Raw genomic sequence first — 27,647 nt, 5'->3', positions numbered from 1 at the left:
GTCAAGTCTTTACCCGAGGACCAACAGACTTGAAGAACGGGCAGCCGATCCTCACATATACATGCCCAAAACAGTCCAGAAATGTTTCCAGTCGACGCAGGATATCCTTGCAAAAACTTGGATCACCAAAAGCAATTTTCTTCTGCGTAGGAGAAGGGCAGACACCTCTTCTCTCGCAAACACACACTCACTTCGCCACCACCTCAAGTACGCCATCCACAAGTTAGATTCGTGGATGCAAATTTTTGAAAGGAATTTGCAAATTAAAATTGAAAATAGAATTGAAATCTTCATAGTAATTGGTAGCTAAGTTTTTCCATCGCTTCATATAAGGAAGACCACGCAAGATGCTTTCTATATGTGACCCTGCATCACAAAACCAACAAAAAGTCGCCAAACATGCAATTTTAATCAAGGGCTCACTCTAACAGAGCAAACTACATGCTTTACAATAATGTGTAACTCAATTCAAATGGACTCTCCTTACCTATCTAAACATTGGAAAGAAATCACCCACTCTAGAAAAGTGTGAACTGAGAAAGAGGCTTTGGAGTAAAAGATCTATTTTAGCGTTTAATCTTTACAAAGCCGCGCTAGCTGTGTAATGAATGGGACAAAAATAGGGAGCTCACCACCGGAGCAATTAACAATGAAGCGATTATCGGATTAAAGTGAAAATATTAACCATGCTATATTACCACACTCTGTCCATGATCGGTACTTTCAAAGCAGTAGCATCATCGTTTCTAAACTTATTAGAGGTGAAAGTGAAGAGTGTGTACATGTTTGTTTGTTTTTTTCTAGCTGTTTGTTCTATGATCCCAAAATGTAGCTTAATGTCGAAGAAGAATTGCTCTTTCAGGAGATATGAAAAAATAAACATCAAGATTGACCCATGTCATCTATTCTCAGTCCTCACACAAAGTCACTGTGTGCGACTTTTTGTTCGTTTTGTGATGCAAGGTCAAATATGTACATATTGCTTGTCAAGAAAACACAACCACACGGACACACACGCGCACGATTAATCAATGCAATCTTGATTATGCAAAGAAGGGTCAAATTTCATATTTGAACAGGTCAATTTTAACATCAAATGATATAAGCGATTTCATTTGTCTTGCATTACAGAAACATTTTTTTTTTTCGAAATATATTTAAATTATGTAGGAATATAGAACTTGACAACACGAACGTATCTCAATAAAACTTCCATTCCTTATATTACTTCCTTGTTCGCAGAAATGAGTCGAAATTGAGGCATGCCGATGTAAGTTTGTAATTACTGTTAAGTTAATAACACCATATTTTTCAAAAGTACTGGGTTGATTTCCAGTGCAGCTTTCAAGTAACACCAAATTTTCCTTATAGTGTCTTGAGATTTGTCCGTCAGAGTTACTAATCAGATGACAGATCCATCCAAATTACATTTGTTAAGAAATTCAGAGCAAATCTAGGAATTGAAAAAGGAAACAGAAACGTGTGTGTATTTTATTATGTGAAAAAAAAAGTCGTATGTGATCATTCGGACTTTTATGTTTCATCTTTGTCCTTGAAAAACAGTTCGTCTCGTCGATGGCGAAACACCAAGGGAAGGCCGAGTAGAAGTTTACGCGAACGGTGCCTGGGGAACGGTGTGCGATGACTTTTGGGATCTCGACGATGCTGAAATTGTCTGCACAAGTCTTGGTTATGGAGGCGCTGAAGACGCATTGACCAATGCCACTTTTGGACAAGGCACTGGTAATATTTGGCTTGACGACGTGTCATGCACTGGAACAGAAAAGATCATCTTTGATTGTGGCAACAATGGAATCGGAGTCAATGACTGCGGACATTCACAAGATGCTGGAGTCAGATGCATCGGTGGTAATGGGCAGACACTTTATTCTCATGCATTGGCCTGTTGTTGATAATGTTGGTGTTGTTGATGTTGCTGTTGTTTTTATTTTTTTTTTGAAGACGGTTGCTGTCGTTCCCAGTTTGTTTGTTTGTCGTTGTTTTTTTAAAGCCAAGCGCAATGGCTTCGCCTATCTCTTCCTACAAATTGGATGGAAATAAAATACGATTAAAATTGAAATTGCAAGAAGAATTGAAATTTCCGCAGTAATTGGTAGCTAAATTTTCCATCGCTTAATATAAGAAAGCCCAGCAAGATGCCTCCCCCTCTTTCTCTCTCTCTCTCTCTCTCTATATATATACATATATATATATGTATACATATATGTTTGAATTGAGCCTGACTCAAGCTGCTTCGGTCATATCAAAAACAGTTTATCAAGTAAACATCACGCTCACACACACGCGCACGATTATTCAAAGCCATCTTGATTAGCAAGGGTCAAATTCATATTTGAACAGGCCAATTTTAACATCATTGCCCTTAAAACACTTCAAATGACTAAAATGAATAAATCTAAATACCTTATAAAATAATCTTGTAACGTAACTTGTAAAATCGACTTACTCTCACACACGCACAGACACGTACGCGATTTCGTTTGTTTTGCATTACAGAAACAATATTTGTCGATAATATCTAAATTGTGTAGGATCATAGAACTTTGCTACACGAACGTATTTGAATGCAACTTCTAGTCCGTATATTACTTCCGAAATTGAGGTATGCCGAGGTAAGGGCCTGTGTAATTACTTTTGTGTTAATAACTCCGTTTTTTTTTTTTTTTTAAAGGACTGCCTTGATTTCTAGAGCTACTTTAGAGTTACACCAAATTTTCCGTAAAGTGTCTTAAAATTTGTCCGTCAGAGTTACTAACCAGGGGCCCGTTTCATAAAACTTGTCGTCAGTGACAACTGCTACATTTCTATGACAAATTTGCTCTCAGCCAATCAGATGCGAGAGTTTCAGTAACTTGTCACATCTATGACAATTTGTCACCGATGACAAGTTTTTATGAAACGGGCCCCAGGTCACAGATCTTCTAAATTACATCTGAAAGGAAATGCCAAGCAAATGTAGGAATTGACAAAGGAAACATAAATATTTGTGTATTTTTCATGTGAAAAAGTCGTATGTGATTATTTGCGACTTTTATGTTTCGTCTTTGTCCTTGAACAAATAGTTCGTCTCGTCGATGGCGAAACACCAAGGGAAGGCCGAGTAGAAGTTTACGCGAACGATGCTTGGGGAACGGTGTGCGATGACTCTTGGGATCTCGAAGATGCTGAAGTTGTCTGCAAACGTCTTGGTTATGGAGGCGCTAAAGACGCAGTGAGCAATGCCGCCTTTGGACAAGGCACCGGTGATATTTGGCTTGACGACGTGTCATGCACTGGAACAGAAACGAGCATCTTTGATTGTAGCAACAATGGAATCGGAGTCAACGACTGCTCACATGATCAAGATGCTGGAGTCAGATGCATCAGTGGTAATGGCCAGACAGTCTAATTTCACACATTGTCCTGTTGTGCTGTTCTTGTCGTGCTGTTGGGAATTTTCTTTGGATTTATGGATTTTATTGATAGGAACAAAATATTATCTTTTTCACAAATTGCATGGCATATCTCGACATCAAACAAACAAACACACAAACAACCAAACATCCTTGGCAATAGTCAATTGCTGTAGAAATACAAGACGTCAGAATAATTTTTTCGACTATACAATAATACATTAACATTGATACAATTTAGAACCATACTTATATAACAAAAAGAAAGAAAAAAAAAGATGGACATATTTAAAAAAAGGGGAAAAAACCTTTAGTGGAAAAAACAAAAAATCACCACAAAACAAAACAAAAGCAAACCAAACACACGCTACAATTTGATAAGAAAACAAAATGAGGAAAGGCACTACAAAGTACCTCGTTGATGCACTCTCCGTTGCTTTCCCTGTACAATAGGGGGTGGCGTGCTCGGCGCTACAATCTTTGTAGTCCGGCTTCCAGACCCTCTGGTCGTAATTAAAGTTTGCTATACAGGATACTGACGCCCTCAACGTCGAAAACTGGATTAGTTTTAGATGGTTTGCCTGCGGTAAAGGCAGTGACTTCTTCGCAGGGCGGCGACTTCGTCGCCGCGGAGTCCAGTTGGCACAGGGTCTGGAAACCAGACTACAATCTCGAGGATAATAAAGCAGAAAGGTCGGTCCATTAGTTTAGAGGAGGATGATAAGCGCCATGTCAAGAGAAAGAGAGAGAATTAAACAGAGGTATAAGACAGCGATGAGGAAGAAAACACCAATGGAGTAGGGAAACGGAAAGAGGAATGTGAGGGAAGGAGGCGGGGAAAAGGGGAGCAGACCCTTCCCTATCCCACACCCCCTTCCATTACAATTACAATCAGCAAACGACTCCAATTAATTTTCTATGAAAATAATGCTTTGGGGAATTTTATCCCCCCTCTGCCTCATGCATATCAAATATGTTTTTACTTTTGGCTATTTCCTCTTCAATCAATCTGTATTTTCTCACATATTGCACATAATGTCGATTTTGGGGAAATAACTTTTTGTACTTACAGCTTAAAATGACCTCTGTACCTAAAAATATTACTAAATTTTATCTTTAAAAAAATCCTTTCTTGGATATATATAACATCATATAACACTTTTGTCATGAAAACAGTTGCAAAAAATAAAGCCATTTTTTCCTTATTAAAAAATCATTCCCAGAACACTGACAGTCTCAGGCCAAAAAAAAAAAAAAAAAAAAAAAATGCCCTATTTTTCCGGTTCACTTTTATAAAAAAGGACACCTTGAGCCATATTTTTTCCCTATTCAAACAAGCCAGAAGTTAACGGGAATCAAGTCATTCAATATCGTGTATTGCGTTATTCTTTATCATGTATCAATTGCCAAACTAGCGGGTAATTTGGAAAAAAAAAGTACATCTTCAAATCCAATATCATACATACCATTAAAACGATCAAAAACACTAAAAATGCACATAATTATCATATGACTGCTTTATCGTTATGTAATTCTATCCACCTAACTATCCATCGAGCCTTAACCCAAATTAAGCGGACGTACCAAGGGGTTTAGTAGAACGGTGATAATCTTGACGAAGACAAAGAGCTTTCACTCACTTGCAATCTTCTAGAAACAATCAAGAAGAGTGAAATTCGGACAAATAGATTTCCACCCTTTTAAACATGACCAAATAACCTCTGCACCAATTTTACTTTTTGAGCTTGTATCATTGACTACACAGCACATTTTTAAACCTCCCTCCTCATAATCTTTTTCTAAAACGTTGCGCCTTATTCTAGCTGGGCCTGCCCAAATAAATTCATGAATAATTTCATTCACTTCGTGAATAAATACATCTGGCACTGAGACTATGCTCGCGATATTTAACAACAGACTGAGATGATGCGTAAGTTTTAACAATCTGAATTTTCCCATAAAGGGATCGGTCTCTAGACCTCCACATAATTATGCAGTTGGGATTTGATATTCATCAAAATTCTCTGTAGTTGCGCCTTCCTGTCGTAAAAAAGAGTACGAAATATCAATTCCTAAAACAATGAGAATAGTTACAAATTCTACATTTCTATTGTTGCACGTCCGTTTTTTTTTGTTTGTTTTTTGTGCAGTAGTGAACACATTTGGGCCAATTCGCATATTAATCACCTAAAACCTTTGCAAGATGAGAGAGAAAAAAAAAAACATTGATCATGTGATAAAAAGACTGTTATATCATCAGCATACATGTTAAGTTCTATTTCCTCGTGTGCACTCAATTTGGTTTCCCCTATTTCAGGGTTAGATCTGATATTATGGAGTGCAAGTGTCTCTTTTGCTAAAATGAACATATAAGGTGACAATGGATCGCCCATGCCAATCCTAAAATACCCGGTTGACCTATCATTGTTCATAACACAACTTTCTATGTCATTTAAAACACAGCCACAAAGCTCCAAAAGTGTTCTTCAAAATAATACAAAAAAAAAAAAATCAACACTTCAAATAAATATTGGCGATTGAGATTATCAATTTTTTTTTTCTAAATGGCTGTTGTTAATCGAAACGTGACAATTATGGTAATTTTTGTAACAGGATGGCATGGTGCGAAGTTTTATTATCATTGTGGAAACACCACTGGCATACGTAATTTCAGGTTATAGCGTACACAGAAAGCACTCTCTGTGTTTCAAGTGTTTTGAAGTGATACAAACACTTGATTTATGAGTGTGGAGGACAAGCATGCTCCCCTTGGTCAAATCTTCATGAATTGCTTCCATTTGCAAATCCCCAAGAAATGACGGTTTGGTCGTTAAATTCCATATATCATGTTCTGCTGATGACAATGTTGGACTATTATCGGATTTTTAAAAAGAAACAGTCTACATTTTGTCCATGATTCAAATGCGCGTCATAATCACATTTAACCTTTTCACATTCTTGAAGGAACACATCTCCTTGCTCTTCTATCAATTTCATGCTCACTTTCAGTGCAAACACATTTCCTTCTTCCAAGGGCGTACCGAGGGGGGGTGTTTTGGGTGTTCAAACACCCCCCTTTGCCAAAAGGGGGGTGTTTAAGGTGTTCAAACACCCCCCTTGGGCAAAAGGGAGGTGTTTGAGCTATTCAACACCCCTCTTCAGCAATGCTTAGATGTTGACAAATAAAACAAAAGCTGTCTTTACCACTTTTATTTCCGTTTTGAATTCCGCCTTTCCTTTCTTTTGCGTTCATTTTCTCTCTCTCTCTCTCTCTCTCTCTTCCTTGTTTTAATGTTTGTGTGGATTATATGGAGTTACATAATATCATACGCACTAAAGAACTCGTGTACAGTACGTGTTAATACTACGTTACTGCACCGCGCGCGAAGCTGACGCGCAAACAGTAGACATTCCCGATCCCTGCTTTGCTTTCTGACCGAATCGCGAAGATACATTGCGCATAATGTTCACCGTTTACCGGTATTATACCGTACGTGGTACCGTAAATTGTGTATGATGCGTAATATTATGTGTGTACAATGCATGCTGCGCTGCAGCAGCCTATTATTATGCACATTGCATGCTAAGTCAGTAGTATCAACTACCAACAGTGGCGTATCGGGGGGGGGGGCAAGGGGGCACGTGAAAAAAAAAAAAAAAAAAAAAACGAGAAAAAAAAAAAAAGAAGAAGAAAATAAAAAAATCTCGCCCGGACGGGGGGAAGGAGAATGGGGGGGGGGGGGGGGGGGGGGGGGCAGAAAACCAAATCAAACAAGATAAAAACAAAACATGAATTCCATGAATTCCATGTTTTGTAACGCTGAAATATAAAAATTTTCGGCTCGCTCGCTGCGCCCGCTCGCCAAAATTTATCAAAAAACAAAACAAAACAAAACAAAACAAGAAGAACAAAACGTAATGATGACGTGGAAATATAAAGATTTCGGCTCACTCACTCGTAGTAATTCAGAGTATTTTTCCAAGTCCTTAGTTTATTGGCATAAATGGTTATCTATGAAGCCGTCACTACATCTTGATTAGAATATTGTAAGATTTAATAACCAAAAAATGACAAGAATTCCATGTTTTGTAAGGTGAAATACAAAAATTGTCGGCTCGCTCGCTGCGCTCGCTCGCCAAAATTTATCAAAATTTATCAGATTTTATATCACCCTAAAAAAAGAAAAACCTTTTAAGTGCTCGAAAAAGCATATCAAGTGGCTTTTTTAAAGTCCCTACCGGGATGGGATTGGGGTTGAACACTGTTGGTATAAATCGTTATCTATAAGACCGTCACTATATCTTGATTAGAATTGTCATTCGAAGATTTAATAACCAAAAATGACAAGAATTCCATGTTTTGTAAGCTGAAATACAAAAATTTTCGGCTCGCTCGCTGCACTCGCTCGCCAAAATTCTTCAATATCTATAACGTTTAAAACACCCTCAAAAGACCCCTTCTATATAAGTGCTTGAAAAAGCATATCATGTGGACTTTTTTTAAGTCCCTACCGGGATGGTTTTGGACACTGTTGGTATAAATCGTTATCTATAAGGCCGTCACTATGATTAGAATTGTAATTCGAAGATTTAATAACCAAAAATGACAAGAATTCCATGTTATGTATAAAGCTGAAATATAAAAATTTTCGGCTCGCTTGCTGCGCTCGCTCGCCAAAATATATCAAAATTTAGGGTAGCCTATACATTTAAATCACCCTCAAAAGACCCCTCTTAAGTGCTTCAAAAAGCATTTTTCATGAGGACTTTTTTAAAGTCCCTACCGGGATGGGGTTGGGGTTGAATACTTTTTCAGAAATTAGGGGCGCAATTTTCGCGCTTGCCACGGGCGCCGTTTTCCCTAGATACGCCACTGACTACCAAGTACAGTCATTATAGTAGCCTACTGGAAGCAGCAAGCTCTGGAAGCTCTGGGAGTAGCAAGTTACTTGCTACTCAGTGTAATTAGTAATAGCACATGGGCTTGGTTAACCTTTAGTAATAGTAGATATGAATCTTTTCAATGACTGAAAGTTAAAACTGAAAGATAACTGAGTGTGAGTCTACAAATTGTGGTTGGATGACTTTATTGCGCCTAAAATTCATTAGATATCTAGGTCTAGGAACAGTGGCGTAACTACGGGGGCATGGGGGGCACGTGCCCCCCCCCCCCCCCCCATCCGCTGATTAAGAAAAAAGAAAAAAAAAGAAAAAAAGAAAGAAAAAAACCTACGAAAATGGTAATTCAAGGGTTAGTAAACTGCTTTGAAATCGATATGAAAGGATGATCAAGAAAAAAAAAAGATATTTTTCTAAGATTTCTTTTAACTAAACTATAATTAAAGAGGTATAACATTGTTCAAAAAGCCCGGAAACGACAAAAGATTGTGATTCAGCGTGATTCCTGGTTTTGAATACAAGCAGGATGTGCGCAGTGTACTCAGAATATCGGAATGGCAAAAAGAGTCGCTGCAATGTTGCGCAATGTTTGATAGGTTGTACACATATGCTATCAAAGCTTGATCATTGATTTTGCAGTGTTGCTTTACATACTAGTCTATATTAAAATGCCTTGCATTGCCAATAATAAGATTTGACCTTGGCTATTTCCTAACTTTTCCATCTATATGAAACACACACACTCACAAACACAAACAAATTAGGGGATGCTCTATAAAGTGCAGATTTTGGACATCCTTCTCCCGCTTGGTCACTTCGACGCCCCCTCGCTGGTCATACCTCCCCCAATCATGAACATAAACCGACACCCTTGACTACCAGTGCGGATCCAGGGGGCGCACCGGGCGTCCCCTCCCTCCAATGCGAAAAAAATATACATGTAGCTACAAACGACAGTTTTTGGACGGTAAAATGTCAAAATTTTCAAGCTCGCTCGCTTCGCTCGCTCGCATTTTAACCGTTATGCCATTCTCCTGATGTTACTGCCAGTAATTGCCAGCAGTTGCGCCCTGTGCGCCCCCCCCCCCCGAATTTCCCAAGCGAAAAAATATAGCTACAAACGGCAGTTTGGGGTAATGTCAAAATTTTCAAGCTCGCTCGCTTCGCTCGCTCGCATTTTATCGTTATGCAATTCTCCTGATGTTGCTGTCAGTAATTGCCAGCAGTTGCGCCCGGTGCGCCCCCTCCCCTTAATTTTTAAGGCGAAAAAATATAGCTACAAACGGCAGTTTTGGGACTGTAAAATGTCAAAATTTTCAAGCTCGCTCGCTTCGCTCGCTCGCATTTAATCGTTATGCCATTCTCCTGATGTTACTGCCAGCAAATGCCAGCAGTTGCACCCGGTGCAACTCCCTCCCCTTAATTTCTAAAGCGAAAAAATATAGCTACAAACGGCAGTTTGGGGTAATGTCAAAATTTTCAAGCTCGCTCGCATTTTATCGTTATGCAATCCTCCTGATGTTGCTGTCAGTAATTGCCAGCAGTTGCGCCCGGTGCGCCCCCTCCCCTTAATTTCTAAGGCGAAAAAATATAGCTACAAACGGCAGTTTTGGGACTGTAAAATGTCAAAATTTTCAAGCTCGCTCGCTTCGCTCGCTCGCATTTAATCGTTGTGCAATTCTCCTGATGTTGCTGTCAGTAATTGCTAGCAGTTGCGCCCGGTGCACCCCCTCCCCTTAATTTCTAAAGCGAAAAGTATAGCTGCCAACGGCAGTTTGGGGACTTAAAATGTCAAAATTTTCAAGCTCGCTCGCTTCGCTCGCTCGCATTTAATCGTTATGCCATTCTCCTGATGTTACTGCAGCAACTGCCAGCAGTTGCACCCGGTGCAACCCCCTCCCCTTAATTTCTAAAGCGAAAAAATATAGCTATAAACGGCAGTTTGGGGTAATGTCAAAATTTTCAAGCTCGCTCGCATTTTATCGTTATGCAATTCTCCTGATGTTGCTGTCAGTAATTGCCAGCAGTTACGCCCGGTGCGCCCCTCCCCTTAATTTCGACGGCGAAAAAATATAGCTACAACGGCAGTTTTGGGACTGTAAAATGTCAAAATTTTCAAGCTCGGTCGCTTCGCTCGCTCGCATTTAATCGTTGTGCAATTCTCCTGATGTTGCTGTCAGTAAATGCCAGCAGTTGCGCCCGCTGCACCCCCTCCCCTTAATTTCTAAAGCGAAAAAATATAGCTGCCAACGGCAGTTTGGGGACTTAAAATGTCAAAATTTTCAAGCTCGCTCGCTTCGCTCGCTCGCATTTAATCGTTATGCCATTCTCCTGATGTTACTGCCAGCAACTGCCAGCAGTTACACCCGCTGCAACCCCCTTAATTTCCAAAGCAAATGTATATATATATATATATATATATATATATATATATATATATATATAATTATTAGAAGAAAGAGTCTCAAGTACGCCATGGATCCAACGATTACAACGATTATTCCATGGCGTACTTGAGACTCTTTCTTCTAATAATTACAACATTCGAAGTCCAACACGTGGAAAATTCCAAGATATATATATATATATATATATATATATATATATATATATATATATAGCTACAAACGGCAGTTCGGGGACTGTAAAATGTCAAAATTTTCAAGCTCGCTCGCTTCGCTCGCTCGCATTTACTCGTTATGCAATTCTCCTGATGTTGCTGTCAGTAATTGCCAGCAGTTGCGCTCGGTGCACCCCCTCCCCTTAATTTCTAAAGCTAAAAAATATGGCTGCCAACGGCAGTTTGGGGACTTAAAATGTCAAAATTTTCAAGCTCGCTCGCTTCTCTCGCTCGCATTTAATCGTTATGCCATTCTCTTGATGTTACTGCCAGCAACTGCCAGCAGTTGCACCCGGTGCAACCCCCCTTAATTTCCAAAGCAAATACATATACATGTATATATATATATATATATGTACATATAAAAACAGCAGTTTGGGGACTGTAAAATGTCAAAATTTTCAAGCTCGCTCGCTCCGCTCGCTCGCATTTAATTGTACAGTATGCAATTCTGATGTTGCTTCCATGAGGTGCGCCCCCCCCCCCCATAATAGCATGCATGTCTTGACCCACGGTACGCCACTGAACACCCCCCTCTAAAAAATCCTGGGTACGCCTATGCCTTCTTCTAAGCTGCTTGGAAAGCGGATCCCTCGAATCATTTACATCGATCAAGCTATCCCCGACTTTTCTCGAGAGCCATTCAATAATGCTAATTAAAGGGCTTCGCCCTCTTTTACAATCAGGGAGTTTTCGCAAGCACGACGCAGCCGGTAGTTGAGAGTGCCGTCTGCAAAATTTGCTTTTGCGCATGATCAATCCGAGGAACGGCCCGTCCTGGGGAAAACAAGTACGGTACTCGGCCAAAATAGCGTTCGGTCCCGATGCTTGGTAGGAGTGAGCCAGCCAGCCAGCCAGCCAATCAGCGATCTTTTCCCCACGCCTCCGTCCTAACAGGAAAGCGAAACTGCTAAGACCCCATTTACAGTGCGGGACTGGGCCGAGCCGCGGCCGAGCCGCGGCCAAGCCCAGCCTCAATTGCGAGGCCGGGCCCCGCAATTTTGTCCGTTTACCCTGCCGGGCCTCGGCCGCGCTTTTGATTCAAACCTTTTTTTTTTTTTTTGTCGAAGTGGCGCTCTGCTTGTAAACAAACGCAATTTTGTAATGTCTGGTTTTCAGACCCTTTGCGAAATGAATTCCGTGGCAACGAAGTCGCCGTTCGGGCAAAGGCCTTTGCCGAAGGAAAAAAGAAAATCCTTTGCAGGACAAAACCACCTTCAACTATACTATTTTTCGACGTTGAGGGGGTTAATATCCTGAAAAGCGAAAATGTACAGGCAGAGGGTTTGGAAGCCAGAATAAAATTGGCCGCGCATTTGGTCCAGTTTGCGTTTACACTGAGAAAAGGCCGGGCGCGGCCGAGACCACCTCCAGAGCGTGGCCAAATGCGAGGCCAATTTTGGCCTCGCATTTGGCCTTTTGCGCGTTTACACTGAAATGAAGGTGGGCTAGAGCCTCGCACTGTAAACGGGGTCTTAGATATGGCATGGACCTACTAACGAATGGAATTTCAACGAAACCTGCCTCTTTGAAGTACGAGATCCGCCGCCACCTGACTATGCGCATCTCAGGCGTTTTCACATCAGCTCGATAAAAATCCAAGCTCGAGATATTTTTTGTTTTTTGCGTGGCGAATTAGCGCGCTATTTTCATTTCCTATTCACATCAGCCCGAAGAGAATTAGCCAGAAATATTTTCGAGCTTATTCGACAGCTGAGCATGTGCAAACAGTATCAGTAATGTGTGCAATTTCAAAAATTCCTTATGATATGTGTGTAGTTTGCCTCGATCAATAGGGTCACACACGTTAGGCATGATGCATCGCGCTAATTTCTTGACGCGTATTCACATTATCAAATAGAGCCCTAGTTCGCGAATTATTCCGCTATTTCAGAAATTTCCAGAGTTGTACTTGAGAAATTTTCTCGATCAGAGCGATACAATTAGCGCGCTAATTTGTGTTCACATTGTCAAATAGCGGGCTATTTTCGTGATCGGGTTAATTTCCCAAGTCAGAAAATAGCGCGATACTTCGAAAAACATCGGGCTGATGTGAAAACGCCTAATGAGTACATACAGGTGTCTCAAAAATGATGATTGCATAATCATGCATCGTCACTGACAAAAGAATTGTTTCCCTAATTCTGGTCTTATTTGGCTGATGCGCCTTTTCAGACTGAACCGTCTTTGAATAAACGCCAATGATGAGAAGCAGCAAACATCAGAACATGACTGATCTCGTTTCATTGGATTGAAAATTACCGATTCGCTCGCTAGCGCTCACACATATGACTTTGTCTAACAGTAAGACAGACATATCCTCTTCCCTTGCTATCTGTTTTTACTCTGGAAAAATGTACGGAAAAGGTGGAAAATGATATAACAAATCATGATCAATTAGCTAAAAACTTAGCTATCTCCTCAAAAGTACCTGCATTTCGCTAATGAAAATGTCTAAGCGGTCATATACCAATACATACTACAACTGCACATGCATTTTCCTTGATTTAAGACAGTTGTTATCTTCTGCGCATTTAGTTAATCGATTTTTCAAAGCTGCGTTGTGTTTTACCCCGGCTTGCCGGCGGCGGAGTTTATAAGACCAAAGCAGGGAAGAATGTTCAAAATGCTTTTGTGACACTTTTGACATAGATAGAGGCATGCATTAATTAAGGAAATGATGAATGTCCATGGTTATGGGGACGGAAGTCCGAGTGCGGGGACTGTCACAGCTGATTGCTTTCGCGTACTCTTGGTCTTCCTGTCGTGGAGCGAAAACTCCCTGATATCAAAGGAAAAGGAACTTTGTCCTTCTCTGTCTTAACAGGATGTTTTCGGATACACGGCATTCTCAACACTACCTCAGATTCAAACTCCAACAGTAAACACGTTTCTTCACGTACTATCCGACAAAAACACAATCCTGTACCCTTTTGTCAATGTGAATTCACTGCGAATTAAACACTTCAAAAAAGAAATTGCTTTCTATTTGCCTCTCAATCTAAAATGTGGCACCTGATATGAAAATGGTTCCCCGAAATCATTAATTTCAGTCGAAACTCTCCCCGACATTTCCTCACAAACCTTTCAATAACATTCCTCTATTAACGTCTTCTTGAATATATATATATATACATATATATATATATATATATATATATATATATATATATATATATATATTATATATATATATATATATATATATATACGCACGAAATTGTCTTATCCTCCGCTGACTCTGCTGGATAATTTCAAATACACGGTATTATTAAACATAACCCTAATTTGTGTATCAGAAACGTTTAATTACTAGAAAAAGAAATAACAAAATTGATTTTTCAGTTATTCTTCCAAAGCAAAAGCGTTTGATGCAGCAAAATAAAAACTATAACAAAATAAAAAATTAAGAAATAAATGAAAATTAAAAAAATAAATTCGTAAATACATCCTAGACACTCATAAATTTTAATCATTTAACTGTCACTTCAAAGCACTGCAAAATAAAACAATTTCTGTATTATCCTCCCCCGTCTGTAAACGGGGTGATTTATTATTCTCAGCTGCTTTAACAGATAGGTAATAAGAGATTGTTTTCTATAATATGCCCCCCCCCCCCATGTATGATGTCAAGTGGCACATGTCATGTAGGTTTCCACATTCAAGACGTAGTGTTGCTAGTATGCAATGCTTGCAACCGGAGGAAGGTGAGTATTCACTTGCTTCAATCTATTAAGGAGTGTGGAGTTCCAACTGGTTGTAATTATTCAATCAGTTGTCAGTTTTGTATTGATGTACAAAAGAATTCCACACTTGCATTTGTGCCTTTGACGATATATGTTCGATGCCGCCGTCTTGCTGAGCAATCTGAAGATTTATTTTGAACGTTAACATAATGTTGGCTATATCTATGAAATGAAATGAAACCTAATCATTGATAAAGCATATAAAACAAAAGTCAATCCCGTCCAGAAATTGGCGCAAGAGATGTATCATGTGAAAGTGTTTATAACTGTACCATCCTGGAAAGCTGGTTTTATCCCTTTTACACTTAAAGGGGATGGCTAGTAACAGATCAGTGGGAATCAGTGGAAATGCTGAGGGATGATTGTTTCAATCCTTGTGGGATTCATTTAAGAGTATATTATATGTCTACTGTTGTGTGAAAATTATTTGCTTCAGAACTATCTCATATTCAAGTAATGTGCAGATTATTGCCCTGTCACTGACCAGGCACGCTAACCTGGAAACATTAAACTGCACATAACTTGAATATGAGACCATTCTGAAGCAAATAATTTTCACACAACAATAGATATATAATGTACTCTTAAATGAATCCACAAGGATTGGAACAATCATCCTCCAGCATTCCCACTGATTCCAACTGATCAGTTACTAGCCATCCCCTTTAATTCCTACAAATGAATCTGATATGGAATAACATTCGAGTATAATTCTTTATTGATAGATATATCAGACTAGTGCACAGGCATGCCCAGTCGAGTAATTTTCATTTTATTTCATCATTTTTGCGCAATTTCTATTCGCGCATCCCCGTGTCTTTACTATTATTATACCACCTATATCTTTTATAAGGAGGGATGTCTTGCCACGTCCTGCCACGTCTATAAATCGACCGTAGCTCGTCTTAAACTCGACATCAACGCGAACAACATCATCTGCTTCACGGGAGACCACTTTTTCACGTGTTTTGGCCGTGATTAAACCGTAAAGCGCTGTGTGACAGGGCTTTAATATTATAAATCATATATTGAGTCGCAGATAGGGCGTTGCGTTTATACATACATGTACAAATTTATCACCAACGTGTGATGTTATGCGTTTACACGCCCATTTTGGACCCTGTGCATAATCTATTCCTTGCACTCGCTTGTCTACACCACAGCCCCTGACAGAAACATGATCAATATTTGTAGAATTAAAAGAAAATAAAATCACTTGTTGCCGTTACTGTTATTGAGGTGGTTGCTGTCGTTCCCAGCTTTATAAAAGCCAGGTGCAATGTGATCGCCTATCTCTTCTTTCAAATTGGATTAAAATTAAGTATGATTGAAAATAAACTTGCAAAATAATAGAATTGAAATTTCAGTAGTAATTGGTAGCTAGATTTCCAACCGCTTCATATTAAGTAGGCCTATGCAGCATACCATTCATGATTCCCCCCCCCCCTTTTCTTTTATTCTGAAGTTGAGCTAAACTCCGATTTCGTTCATGTTAAAAACATTTTGTCAAGTAAACACACCAACACTCACACTCACGCACAAGATTATTCATAGCCTTCTTGGTTATTAAAATAAGGGTCAAAGTTCATAATTATTTGAACAGGCCAATTTTCAAGTCAAATAACCCTTAAAACATTTCAAATGAATAAGATAAATAAATCTCAATACCTTGTAAGATAACCTTAATAAGTAATTTACGCGATTCCCTTTGTTTTGCATTACACAATTTGTCGAAATATGTCTAAATTGTGTTGGTACATAAAACTTGACTACTCGAACGTATCTCAATATCACTTCCAGTCCGTATATCACTTCCTTGTTCGTTGATATGAGAATCGAAATTGGGGCATCCCTATTTGAAGATGTGATTACTTTTGATTTAATAACACCACATTTTTCAAAAAGTATCTCAATATAATTTCCAGTCTGTATATAACTTCCTTGTTCGTGGTTATGAAAATCGAAATTGAGATATGCTAATGTAAGGGTGTGATTACTTTGAATTTAAAGCACCATGTCTTTTCATAAAGAACTACCTTGATTTCTAGCGCAGCTTTAAAGTCACACCAAATTTTCCTTACAGTGTCTTGAGATATGTCCGTCAGAGTTACCACTCAGGTGACAGATCCTTCCAAAATACCTTTGTGAAGAAATTCCAAATAAATCTAGGAATTGAAAAAAGAAACAGAAACCTTTGTGTCCTTTTTTTGTGCTGTGAAATAATAGTATGTAATCATTCGTGAATTTTATGTTTCATCTTTGTCCTTGAACAAATAGTTCGTCTCGTCAATGGCGCAACACTAAAGGAAGGCCGAGTAGAAGTTTACGCGAACGGTGCCTGGGGAACGGTCTGCGATGACTCTTGGGATCTCGATGATGCTAAAGTTGTCTGCACAAGTCTTGGATATGGAGGCGCAGAAGACGCATTGAGCAATGCCGCCTTTGGACAAGGCACCGGTGATATTTGGCTTGACGACGTGTCATGCACTGGAACAGAAAGGAGCATCTTTGATTGTGGCAACAATGGAATCGGAGTCAACGACTGCTCACATTATCAAGATGCTGGAGTCAGATGCATCGGTGGTAATGACCATACACTCTGATCTCACACACTATCCTGATGATGTTGATGTCAATGTGGTTTTTGAGGAGGTTGCTGTTGTTAAGTGCTTTATAAAAGCCAAGTGGAATGTGGTCGCCTATCACTTTTTTATTTCAAATTGGATGAAAATAAAGTGTAATTGAAAAGAAATTTGCAATGAGAATTAAAATTTCCATAGAGATTAGTAACTCAATTTCCAAAGCTTCATATACGTAAGCCCATGCAAGATGCCCTTTGTGTTTTCTCTTTTTTTTTTTGCAATATAGCTAAACTCTGGTTTTCTTCATTTTGAAAGCATTTTGCCAAGGACACACAGACACACACACGAAAACACACGCACAAGATATTTCATAGCCTTCTTGGTTATTGAAATAAGGGTCGAAGTTCCTAATTATTTAACAGGACAATTTTAAAGTCAAATGTCCCTTAAAACGCTTTCAATGAATAAGATAAATAAGTTACAATACCGTGTAAAATTACCTTGTCAAGTTACTTGTAAAATCGACTTACAACCACACACGCACACACACTTACTCGATTTCCCTTGTTTTGCACTACATAAACAATTTCGTCGAAATTTGTCCAAATTGTGTGGGTACATAAGATTTGACTACACAAACGTATCCCAATAAAACTTCCAGTCCGTATATAAAACTTCCTTGTTCGTTGATATGAAAAAAAATCGAAATTGAGGAATCCCTATACGAAGGTGTCTTTACTTTGAGTTAATAGCACCATATCTTGTCATAAAGAACTGCCTTGATTTCTAGCGCAGCTTTAAAGTTAAACCAAATTTTCCTTACAATATCTTGAAATTTGCCCGTCAGAGTTAATAATCAGGATACAGATCCTTCCAAATTACATTAAGAAATTCAAAACAAATAAAGGTATTGAAAAAGAAAGCATACATTTCTTTTTTTTTTTGGGTGTCTTTCCTTTTTTTTTGTGGAAAATTTCAATGCCATCATTCGTGAATTTAATGTCGAAATTGAGGCATCTATATATGAAGGTGTGATTACTTTGAGTTAATAGCACCATACATTTCAAAATGTACTGCTTTGAATTTTAGCGCAGATTGAAAGATTTTCCTTACAGTGTCTTGAGAAAGGCCGTCAGAGTTACCAAGCAAATGACAGATCCTTCCAAATTACCTTTATTAATAAATTCAGAACAAATCTAGGAATTGGCAAGGAAACAAAAACAATTGTGTATTTTTTATGTGAAAAAAAAGTGTGAGATAATTCGTTAATTTTATGTTTCGTCTTTGTCCTTGAACAAATAGTTCGTCTCGTCGATGGCGAAACACTAAGGGAAGGCCGAGTAGAAGTTTACGCGAACGGTGCTTGGGGAACGGTGTGCGATGACGATTGGGATCTCAACGATGCTGAAGTTGTCTGCACAAATCTTGGTTATGAAGGCGCTGAAGAAGCATTGAGCCGTGCCACCTTTGGACAAGGCACCGGTAATATTTGGCTTGACGACGTGACATGTACAGGAACAGAAACGAGCATCTTTGAATGTGGCAACAGGGGAATCGGAAGCCACAACTGCGGACATTTAGAAGATGCTGGAGTCAGATGCAGCATGGACGGTAATGGCCAAACAGTCTAATCTCACACATTATCTTGTTGTTATTGATGCTGTTGTTGTTGTTGTTGAGGTAGCTGTTGTCGTTCTCAGCTTTATAAAACCCAACTGCAATGTCCTTGCCTATCTCTTTCTTCAAGTGAATAAAATAAAGTACGATTGAAAATAAAATTGCCAAAAGAATTGAAATTTCCGTAGAAATTGGTAACTAAATTTTCGAACGCTTCATATATGTAAGCCTATGCAAGATGACTTCTGTATTTTTTTTTTGGTAGTTGAGCTAAACTCCGGTTTTCTTCACGTTGAAAGCATTTTATCAAGTACACACACACGCACATACACGCACATACACGCACACACATGCACAAGATTTTTCATAGCCTTCTTTGTTATTGAAATAAGGGTTAAAGTTCATAATTATTTGGACAGAACAACTTTTAGGTCAAATGATCCTTAAAACACTTCAAATGAATAAGATACATACATGTCAATACCTTGCAAAATAACCTTGTTAAGTAACTTGTAAAATCAACTTACATTCACACACGCACACACACTTACGCATTCCCTTTGTCTTGCACTACATACACAATTTATCGAAATTTGTCTATTGTGTGGGTACATAAAATTTGACTACACGAGCGTATCTCAACATAACTTCCAGTCCTTATATAACTTCCTTGTTCGTGGATATGAAAATCGAAATTGAGATATGCGAATGTAAGGGTGTGATTACTTTGAATTGATAGCACCGCATCTTTTCATAAAGAACTGCGTTGATTTCTAGCGCAGCTTTAAATTGTAAACCAAATTTTCCTTACAGTGTCTTGAAATGTGTCTGTCAGAGTTACTTATCAGGTTACAGATTCTTCCAAATTACATAAAGAAGTTCAAAACAAATATAGGAATTAAAAAGGAAACCAAAATTTTTGTTTTTGGTGTCTTTTCTTTTTTTGCAGTGAAAAAAAATCGTACGTGATCATTCGTGCATTTTTGTGTTTGGTCTTAGTCCGTGAACAAATAGTTCGTATCGTCGATGGCGAAACACCAAGGGAAGGCCGAGTAGAAGTTTACGCGAACGGTGCCTGGGGAACGGTGTGCGATAATTCTTGGGATCTCGACGATGCTGAAGTTGTTTGCACAAGTCTTGGTTATAGAGGCGCTGAAGACGCATTGACCAATGCCGCCTTTGGACAAGGCACCGGTGATATTTGGCTTGACGGCGTGTTATGCACTGGAACAGAAAGGAACATATTTGATTGTGGCAACAATGGAATCGGAGTCCACAACTGCGAACATTCAGAAGATGCTGGAGTCAGATGCAGCATCGATGGTAATGGCCAGACACTCTAATCTAACACATTGCTTTGCTGTTGTTATTGTGGTTTCTGAAGGGGTTACTGTCTTTAACAGCATTATAGAAGCCAATCGCACGGTGATCGTCCATATCTTTCGTTTAAATTGGATGAAAATAAAGTATGAATAAAATGAAAATTGCTATAAAACTGAAATTTCAATAGTAACTGGTTACTAAATTTTCCACTGCTTCATGGAAATAAGTCCATGCAAGATGCCTTTTCTCATTTGTATGCCTCCGCCACGAAGTGGTACCGGAGGCAATATGTTTTCGGGTTGTCCGTCCGTCCGTCCGTCCGTCCGTCCGTCCGTTATGAATTTTGTAGACAACGTAACTATCAAAACCTTTTGAGGTATCCTATTGAAACTTGGCATGTATGTGTATTAGGGGGTGAATTGTGCCTATCAACCTTTTGGGTGCACATGCTCAAGGTGAAAGGTCAAAAGGTCAGGGTCAAATACATACAATTTCACTATTTCCACCATATCCATGCAATGCCTGAAGATACTTTCTTGAAACTTAGTGTATACATGTATTACCCAATTAGGATTCTCTGGTGAAAGTTTGGGTCATGAGTTTAAGGTCAAAGGTCAAAACGTCAAGCAAAAATATTAAAACTTCACTTTTTTTCTTTGTACCTTGGGAATTGTTCAAGGTATCTTCATGGAACATAGTATATTTACATGTACTGACTGGCAGTGATTATCTAGATAATATAGGGTTCATTGGGTCAAAGGTCAGGGGTCAAAGGTCAAGGGCAATACTTCAAAATCTTACTATTTCCCTCATGTTTATGCAATGCCAACAAGATTATTTTTTGTTTTACACGTGGTGTATGCATGTATAACCTAATAGAGATTTTCTGGAAAGATTTTTTTTTCTTCTTTTTGTTTGCCTCAAAGGACAAAAGGTCAAGTGAAAGTGCTGAACTAACTTTTTCCTCCATATCTCGGAAGTGGCTCAAGTTATCTTGAAACTTACTACATATTTATGCATGTTCTGCCTGACAGTGATTATCTCATGAATTTTAGGGTCAAAGGCCAGATGAAAATGGTAACAATTTACTATTCAATACAGAAATTGCACTATTTCTCCATACCTTGAATATTACTCAATGCATAAAGGTATGAATGGGTCAAAGTCAAGTTAAAGTCCATTAATACCCAAATGCATGCTCTCCTATTCATCCAATTAAACCTAGGTCAAGGGAGGTGAACATTCAACACATTTGTGTCAAACTTGTCATTTTAATATTTTGCCAATTTTGTGAAAATGTAATAACACATTGTCCACATGTACTATAGACCTATTAGGGGAATCATGCATTATGGCGGAGGCATACCAGTCGCCATAGCGACATTTCTAGTTTTTTTTTCTTCTTTTTTTTTTGTTTTACAGTTGAGCTAAACTCTGGTTCCATTCATGTTGAAAACATTTTGTGAAGTAAACACACCAACACGCACACACATCCTCAAGATTATTCAAATACGGGTCCCAGTTCACATTTGAAAAGGTCAACTTTACCATCAAGTGCTCTTTAAAGCATCTTGAATAAATAGAACCGATAAATTTAAGTTACTTGAAAAAATAACCTTGATTGGACTTACTCCCACAAAACGCACGTACAAGTACGTGATTCCCTTTTCTTTCACAATTTGTCTAAATACATCTAAATTGTGTAGATACATAGTACTCGACCGCACGAACTTATATCAATATAACTTCCATTCCGTATATCACTTCCTTTTTCATGGAAAAGAGAATCGAAATTGAGGTATGCCTCTCTGAAATTGTGATTATTTTTGAGTTTGTAACACCATATTTGTATAGCTTTAAAAAACACACCAAATTTTCCTCACAGTGTCTTGAGATTTTCCCGTGAGCGTGACAGATCGTTCAAAATTACATTTGTTAGGAAATTTAGAACAAATCTAGGGATTGACAAAGGAAAGAGAAGGTTGTATGGCGGCCATTTTGAATTTATGCAAATTAGACACCGATCCACCACTCGAATTTTAGGGAACTTTTAATATGTTATTTTAATAGCTCTTCTGGGTCAAATGCAAGTGGAATCGTTTCTGTTGCAATTAGTTGTGGGTCATTTCATATTTTGACTGGACTATAAGATAAATAAATGTCAATACCTTGTAAAACAACCTTGTTAAGTAACTTGTAAAACCGACTTACACTTATACACGTACACGCAATTACACGATTCCCTTTGTTTTGCACTACATAAACAATTTATCGAAATTTGTCTAAATTGTGTGGGTACATAAAATTTGACTCCACGAGCCCATCTCAATATAACTTGCAGTCCTTATATAGCTTCCTTGTTGGTGGATATGAAGAGTTTGTGTGCAAAAACCGATAAGTCCATTTTTGAAGATTTTGAAGTGAGATCTCTGTCATAAAGTAGAAAATAATACCTTTAAAATGATATATTGGTAACGACATGTAAAGGTAAATTTTTGAATTTATGGTCAAAAGGGCCAACAATTTTCCTATAATTCTCTTTATTTTTCTTGACCTTTAATCGCAAATATCTCCATTTGGCAAATATGGACTTATCGGTTTTTGCGAACAAACTCTTCATATGAAAATCGAAATTGAGATATGCCAATGAAAAGGTGTGATTACTTTGAATTGATAGCACCACATATTTTCATAAAGAACTCCCTTGATTTCTAGCGCAGCTTTAAAGTTTAAACAAAATTTTCCTTACGGTGTCTTGAAATTTGTCGGTCAGAGTTACTTATCAGGTTACAGATTCTTCCAAATTATATTAAGAAATTCAAAACAAATATAGGAATTAAGAAGGAAACAAGAATTGTTGTTTTTGGTGTCTTTTCTTTTTTGCAGTGAAAAAAAAAATCGTATGTGATCATTCGTGCATTTTTATGTTTGGTCTTAGTCCGTGAACAAATAGTTCGTATCGTCGATGGCGAAACACCAAGGGAAGGCCGGGTAGAAGTTTCCGTGAACGATGCCTGGGGAACGGTGTGCGATGACTCTTGGGATCTCGACGATGCTGAAGTTGTTTGCACAAGTCTTGGTTATAGAGGCGCTGAAGACGTATTGACCAATGCCGCCTTTGGACAAGGAACCGGTGATATTTGGCTTGACGACGTGTCATGCACTGGAGCAGAAAGGAACATATTTGATTGTGGCAACAATGGAATCGGAGTCCACAACTGCGAACATTCAGAAGATGCTGGAGTCAGATGCAGCATCGATGGTAATGGCCAGACACTCTAATCTAACACATTGCTTTGCTGTTGTTATTGTGGTTTCTGAAGGGGTTACTGTCGTTTACAGCATTATAGAAGCCAATCGCACGGTGATCGTCCATATCTTTCTTTTAAATTGGATGAAAATAAAGTATGAACAAAATTAAAATTGCTATAAAACTGAAATTTCAGTAGTAACTTGTTACTAAATTTTCCACTGCTTCATGGAAATAAGTCCATGCAAGATGCCTTTTCTCATTTGTATGCCTCCGCCACGAAGTGGTACCGGAGGCAATATGTTTTCGGGTTGTCCGTCCGTCCGTCCGTCCGTCCGTTATGAATTTTGTTGACAACGTAACTATCAAAACCTTTTGAGGTATCCTATTGAAACTTGGCATGTATGTGTATTAGGGGGTGAAATTGTGCCTATCAACCTTTTGGGTGCACATGCTCAAGGTGAAAGGTCAAAAGGTCAGGGTCAAATACATACAATTTCACTATTTCCACCATATGTATGCAATGCCTGAAGATACTTTCTTGAAACTTAGTGTATACATGTATTACCCAATTAGGATTCTCTGGTGAAAGTTTGGGTCATGAGGTCAAAGGTCAAAGGTCAAAAGGTCAAGTAGAAATATTAAAACTTCACTTTTTTCTCTGTACCTTGGAAATTGTTCAAGGTATCTTCATGGAACATAGTATATTTACATGTACTAGATAATTTAGGGTTTATTGGGTCAAAGGTCAGGGGTCAAAGGTCAAGGGCAATACTTCAAAATTTTACTATTTCCCTCATGTTTATGCAATGCCAACAGAATTATTTTTTGTTCTACACGTGGTGTATGCATGTATAACATAATAGAGATTTTCTGGAATGATTTTTTTTCTTTTTTTTTCTGCCTCAAAGGACAAAAGGTCAAAGATCAAGTGAAAGTGCTGAACTAACTTTTTCCTCCATATCTCGGAAGTGGCTCAAGTTATCTTGAAACTTACTACCTATTTATGCATGTTCTGCCTGACAGTGATTATCTTATGAATTTTAGGGTCAAATGCCAGATAAAAATGGTAACAATTTACTATTCAATACAGAAATTGCACTTTTTCTCCATACCTTGAATATTACTCAATGCATAAAGATATGAATGGGTCAAAGTCAAGTTAAAGTCCTTTAATACCCAAATACATGCTCTCCTATTCATCCAATTAAACCTATATCAAGGAAGGTGAACATTCAACACATTTGTGACAAACTTGTCATTTTAATATTTTGCCAATTTTGTGAAAATGTAATAACACATTGTCCACATGTACTATAGACCTATTAGGGGAATCATGCATTATGGCGGAGGCATACCAGTCGCATATCGACATTTCTAGTTTTCTTTTATTTTGTTTTACAGTTTTAGCGACATTTCTAGTTTTTTTTTCTTCTTTTTTTTTGTTTTACAGTTGAGCTAAACTCTGGTTCCGTTCATGTTGAAAACAGTTTGTGAAGTAAACACACCAACACGCACACACATCCTCAAGATTATTCAAATAAGGGTCCCAGTTCACATTTGAAAAGGGCGACTTTACCATCAAGTGCTCTTTAAAGCATCTTGAATAAAGCATCTTGAATAAATAGAACCGATAAATTCAAATCACTTGAAAAATAACCTTGATTGGACTTACTCCCACAAAACGCACGCACAAGTACGTGATTCCTTTTCTTTAACAATTTGTCTAAATACATCTAAATTGTGTAGATACATAGTACTCGACCGCACGAACTTATATCAATATAACTTCCATTCCGTATATCACTTCCTTTTTCATGGAAAAGAGAATCGAAATTGAGGTATGCCTCTCTGAAAGTGTGATTATTTTTGAGTTTGTAACACCATATTTTTACAGCTTTAAAAAAACACACCAAATTTTCCTCACAGTGTCTTGAGATTTTCCCGTGAGCGTGACAGATCGTTCAAAATTACATTTGTTAGGAAATTTAAAACAAACCTAGGGATTGAAAAAGGAAAGAGAAATTGTTCTGTCTTTTTTTGTCGTGTGAAATAATCATATAAGCTCAATCGTTACTTTTATGTTTCGTATTTGTTCTTGAATAAATAGTTCGTCTCGTCGATGGCGAAACACCAAGGGAAGGTCGAGTAGAAGTTTACGCGAACGATGCCTGGGGAACAGTGTGCGATGACGATTGGGATCTCGATGATGCTGAAGTTGTCTGCACAAGTCTTGGTTATAGAGGCGCTGAAGAGGCATTGGGCGAAGCCGCCTTCGGACAAGGCACCGGTAATATTTGGCTTGACGACGTGTCATGTACTGGAACAGAAACGAGCATCGTTGATTGTGGCATCAGTGGAATCGGAGTCCACAACTGCAGACATTCAGAAGATGCTGGAGTCAGATGCAGCGTTGAGGGTAATGGCCAGATAGTCTAATTTCACACATTGTCCTGTTGTTGTTGATGTTGTTATCGTAATTTCTGAGGCGGTTGCTCTCATTCCCAGCTTTATAAAAGCCATGTGCAATTTTTCCGAAATCTTCTTTAATTGGGAAAAAAGAGTGTGATTGCACCCTAACAAAATCTGTAGTACTTGTCGGTACCATACAATGTACCACACAAACATATGTCAGCACATAGAACTTGACTACGAGAACGTATCTCAATATAACTTCCATTGCGTATATCACTTCCTTGTTCGTGGAAACGAAAGTAGAAATTGAGATATACTCGACTATATGAGGGTGTGATTACATTTGAGTTGATAAAAACACATTTGTGTAAGAGAACTGCCTTGATTTCTAGCGCAGCTTTAACGTTACACCAAATTTTCCCTACAGTGCGGCCGCCAGAGTAACTCATCAGGTGACAGATTCTTTCAATTACGTTTGTTAAACAAATTCAAAACAAATTGAAGAATTGACAATGGAAACAGAATCTCGTTTTTGTTTGTTTGTTTGTTTTTTGTTTTTGTTTTTGTTTTTGTTCTGCGAAATAATCGTATGAGCTCATTCGTGACGTTTATGTCTTGTCTTTGTCCTTGAAAGAGAAATAATATGTCTCGTCGATCGGGAAACACCAAGGGAAGGTGGAGTAGAAGTTTACGCGAACGGTTCAGTGCGCGATGACTTGTTTAGGATTAATGTTCATTCGTGTTATGCTGACAAGAAAAAATGAAGAGTTTGTTTGCAAAAACCGATAAGTCCATATTTGTCAAATGGAGATATTTGCGATTAAAGGTCAAGAAAAATAAAGAGAATAAAAAGAAAATTGTTGCTTCTTTTGACCATAACTTCAAAAATATACCTTTATATATAGTGACCAATATATCATTTAAAAGGTATTATTTTGTATTTTATGACAGAGACCGTACTTCAAAATCTTCAAAAATGGACTTATCGGTTTTTGCAAACAAACTCTTCAAATGATTTTGATGGAAAGATTACAGTTTCCTTTATCGATATCTGTTCTCTCTCTGTTCCCCCCCCCCCCCAAAAAAAAAATACTTGGATTTTTTTCTTCTAACTTACTTTTTTTTTTTCAACGTAGTAGTACAGTACTCTCCGCATAATCCGGTAGGCTCGAGCAGAGCGTTTCTTGCCCGTCTCATTCACAATTGACACACACAATGTGTATGTACATGCATTGTACACTGCACCAAACACCTACACTGTATACTGTAATACTTAAAAGAAGAATGAAAATAAATTAATTGAATTGAATTGAATTGAACACGCGTGCTTTCACGGCACATTATACATACCTTACACTTGCTCAGTCAGGAGCAATAATTACACTCTTTTTATGGATAAATATGTCTTCAGAAAACTTTGTTGTTCGACTATAGACTCCTCGCTATTAAACACGTAGGCCTTTTCCGAAATGAACACGTCTCTTTCTTTACTTTTCGAGGAAGTGACTGGGGAAAAGCAAAATCATGGAGCTGGTTAATTGCCCGATTTGCAAACTTCTCGTATTGTGAATGTTGTTGCGGAGCAAGGGAGGAGCGCAAGTGTGTTCAACTGCTGTCTGTCTATGCAATTGTGAGTGCCAGCTACATGTGACATGTTCGTTTACTTGCGGCAAGTCAGTAGTAATACATGTGTTTTCATTTTTAATCACTCCCCAAATGATTAGTCTTCTGTGCAAATTTAACAGAGAATGCGATTAGCAGTGGAAAATTTGACATTCATGA

At 38.3% G+C, this 27,647-nt stretch overlaps 1 protein-coding gene across 1 annotated transcript in view; it reads left to right on the top strand.

Moving 5' to 3' along the window:
• The window catches only part of LOC140246541 (scavenger receptor cysteine-rich domain-containing protein DMBT1-like), a 38,327-nt gene extending 12,438 nt beyond the window's left edge, over window positions 1-25,889 (top strand). Inside the window, exons 3-9 of the mRNA XM_072325884.1 lie at window positions 1,564-1,869; window positions 3,084-3,389; window positions 16,956-17,261; window positions 18,563-18,871; window positions 19,892-20,200; window positions 23,154-23,462; window positions 25,561-25,889. Coding sequence (XP_072181985.1) covers window positions 1,564-1,869; window positions 3,084-3,389; window positions 16,956-17,261; window positions 18,563-18,871; window positions 19,892-20,200; window positions 23,154-23,462; window positions 25,561-25,889 — 2,174 coding nt within the window. The remainder of the gene's footprint in view (window positions 1-1,563; window positions 1,870-3,083; window positions 3,390-16,955; window positions 17,262-18,562; window positions 18,872-19,891; window positions 20,201-23,153; window positions 23,463-25,560) is intronic.
• Window positions 25,890-27,647: the final 1,758 nt, after the last annotated feature.

Source organism: Diadema setosum, chromosome 3, assembly GCF_964275005.1.
Source record: "Diadema setosum chromosome 3, eeDiaSeto1, whole genome shotgun sequence".
Taxonomy (NCBI): Eukaryota; Metazoa; Echinodermata; class Echinoidea; order Diadematoida; family Diadematidae; genus Diadema; species Diadema setosum.
The sequence above is the reverse complement of the archived record's forward strand: the minus strand, read 5'-3'. Positions and strand labels throughout refer to the sequence as shown.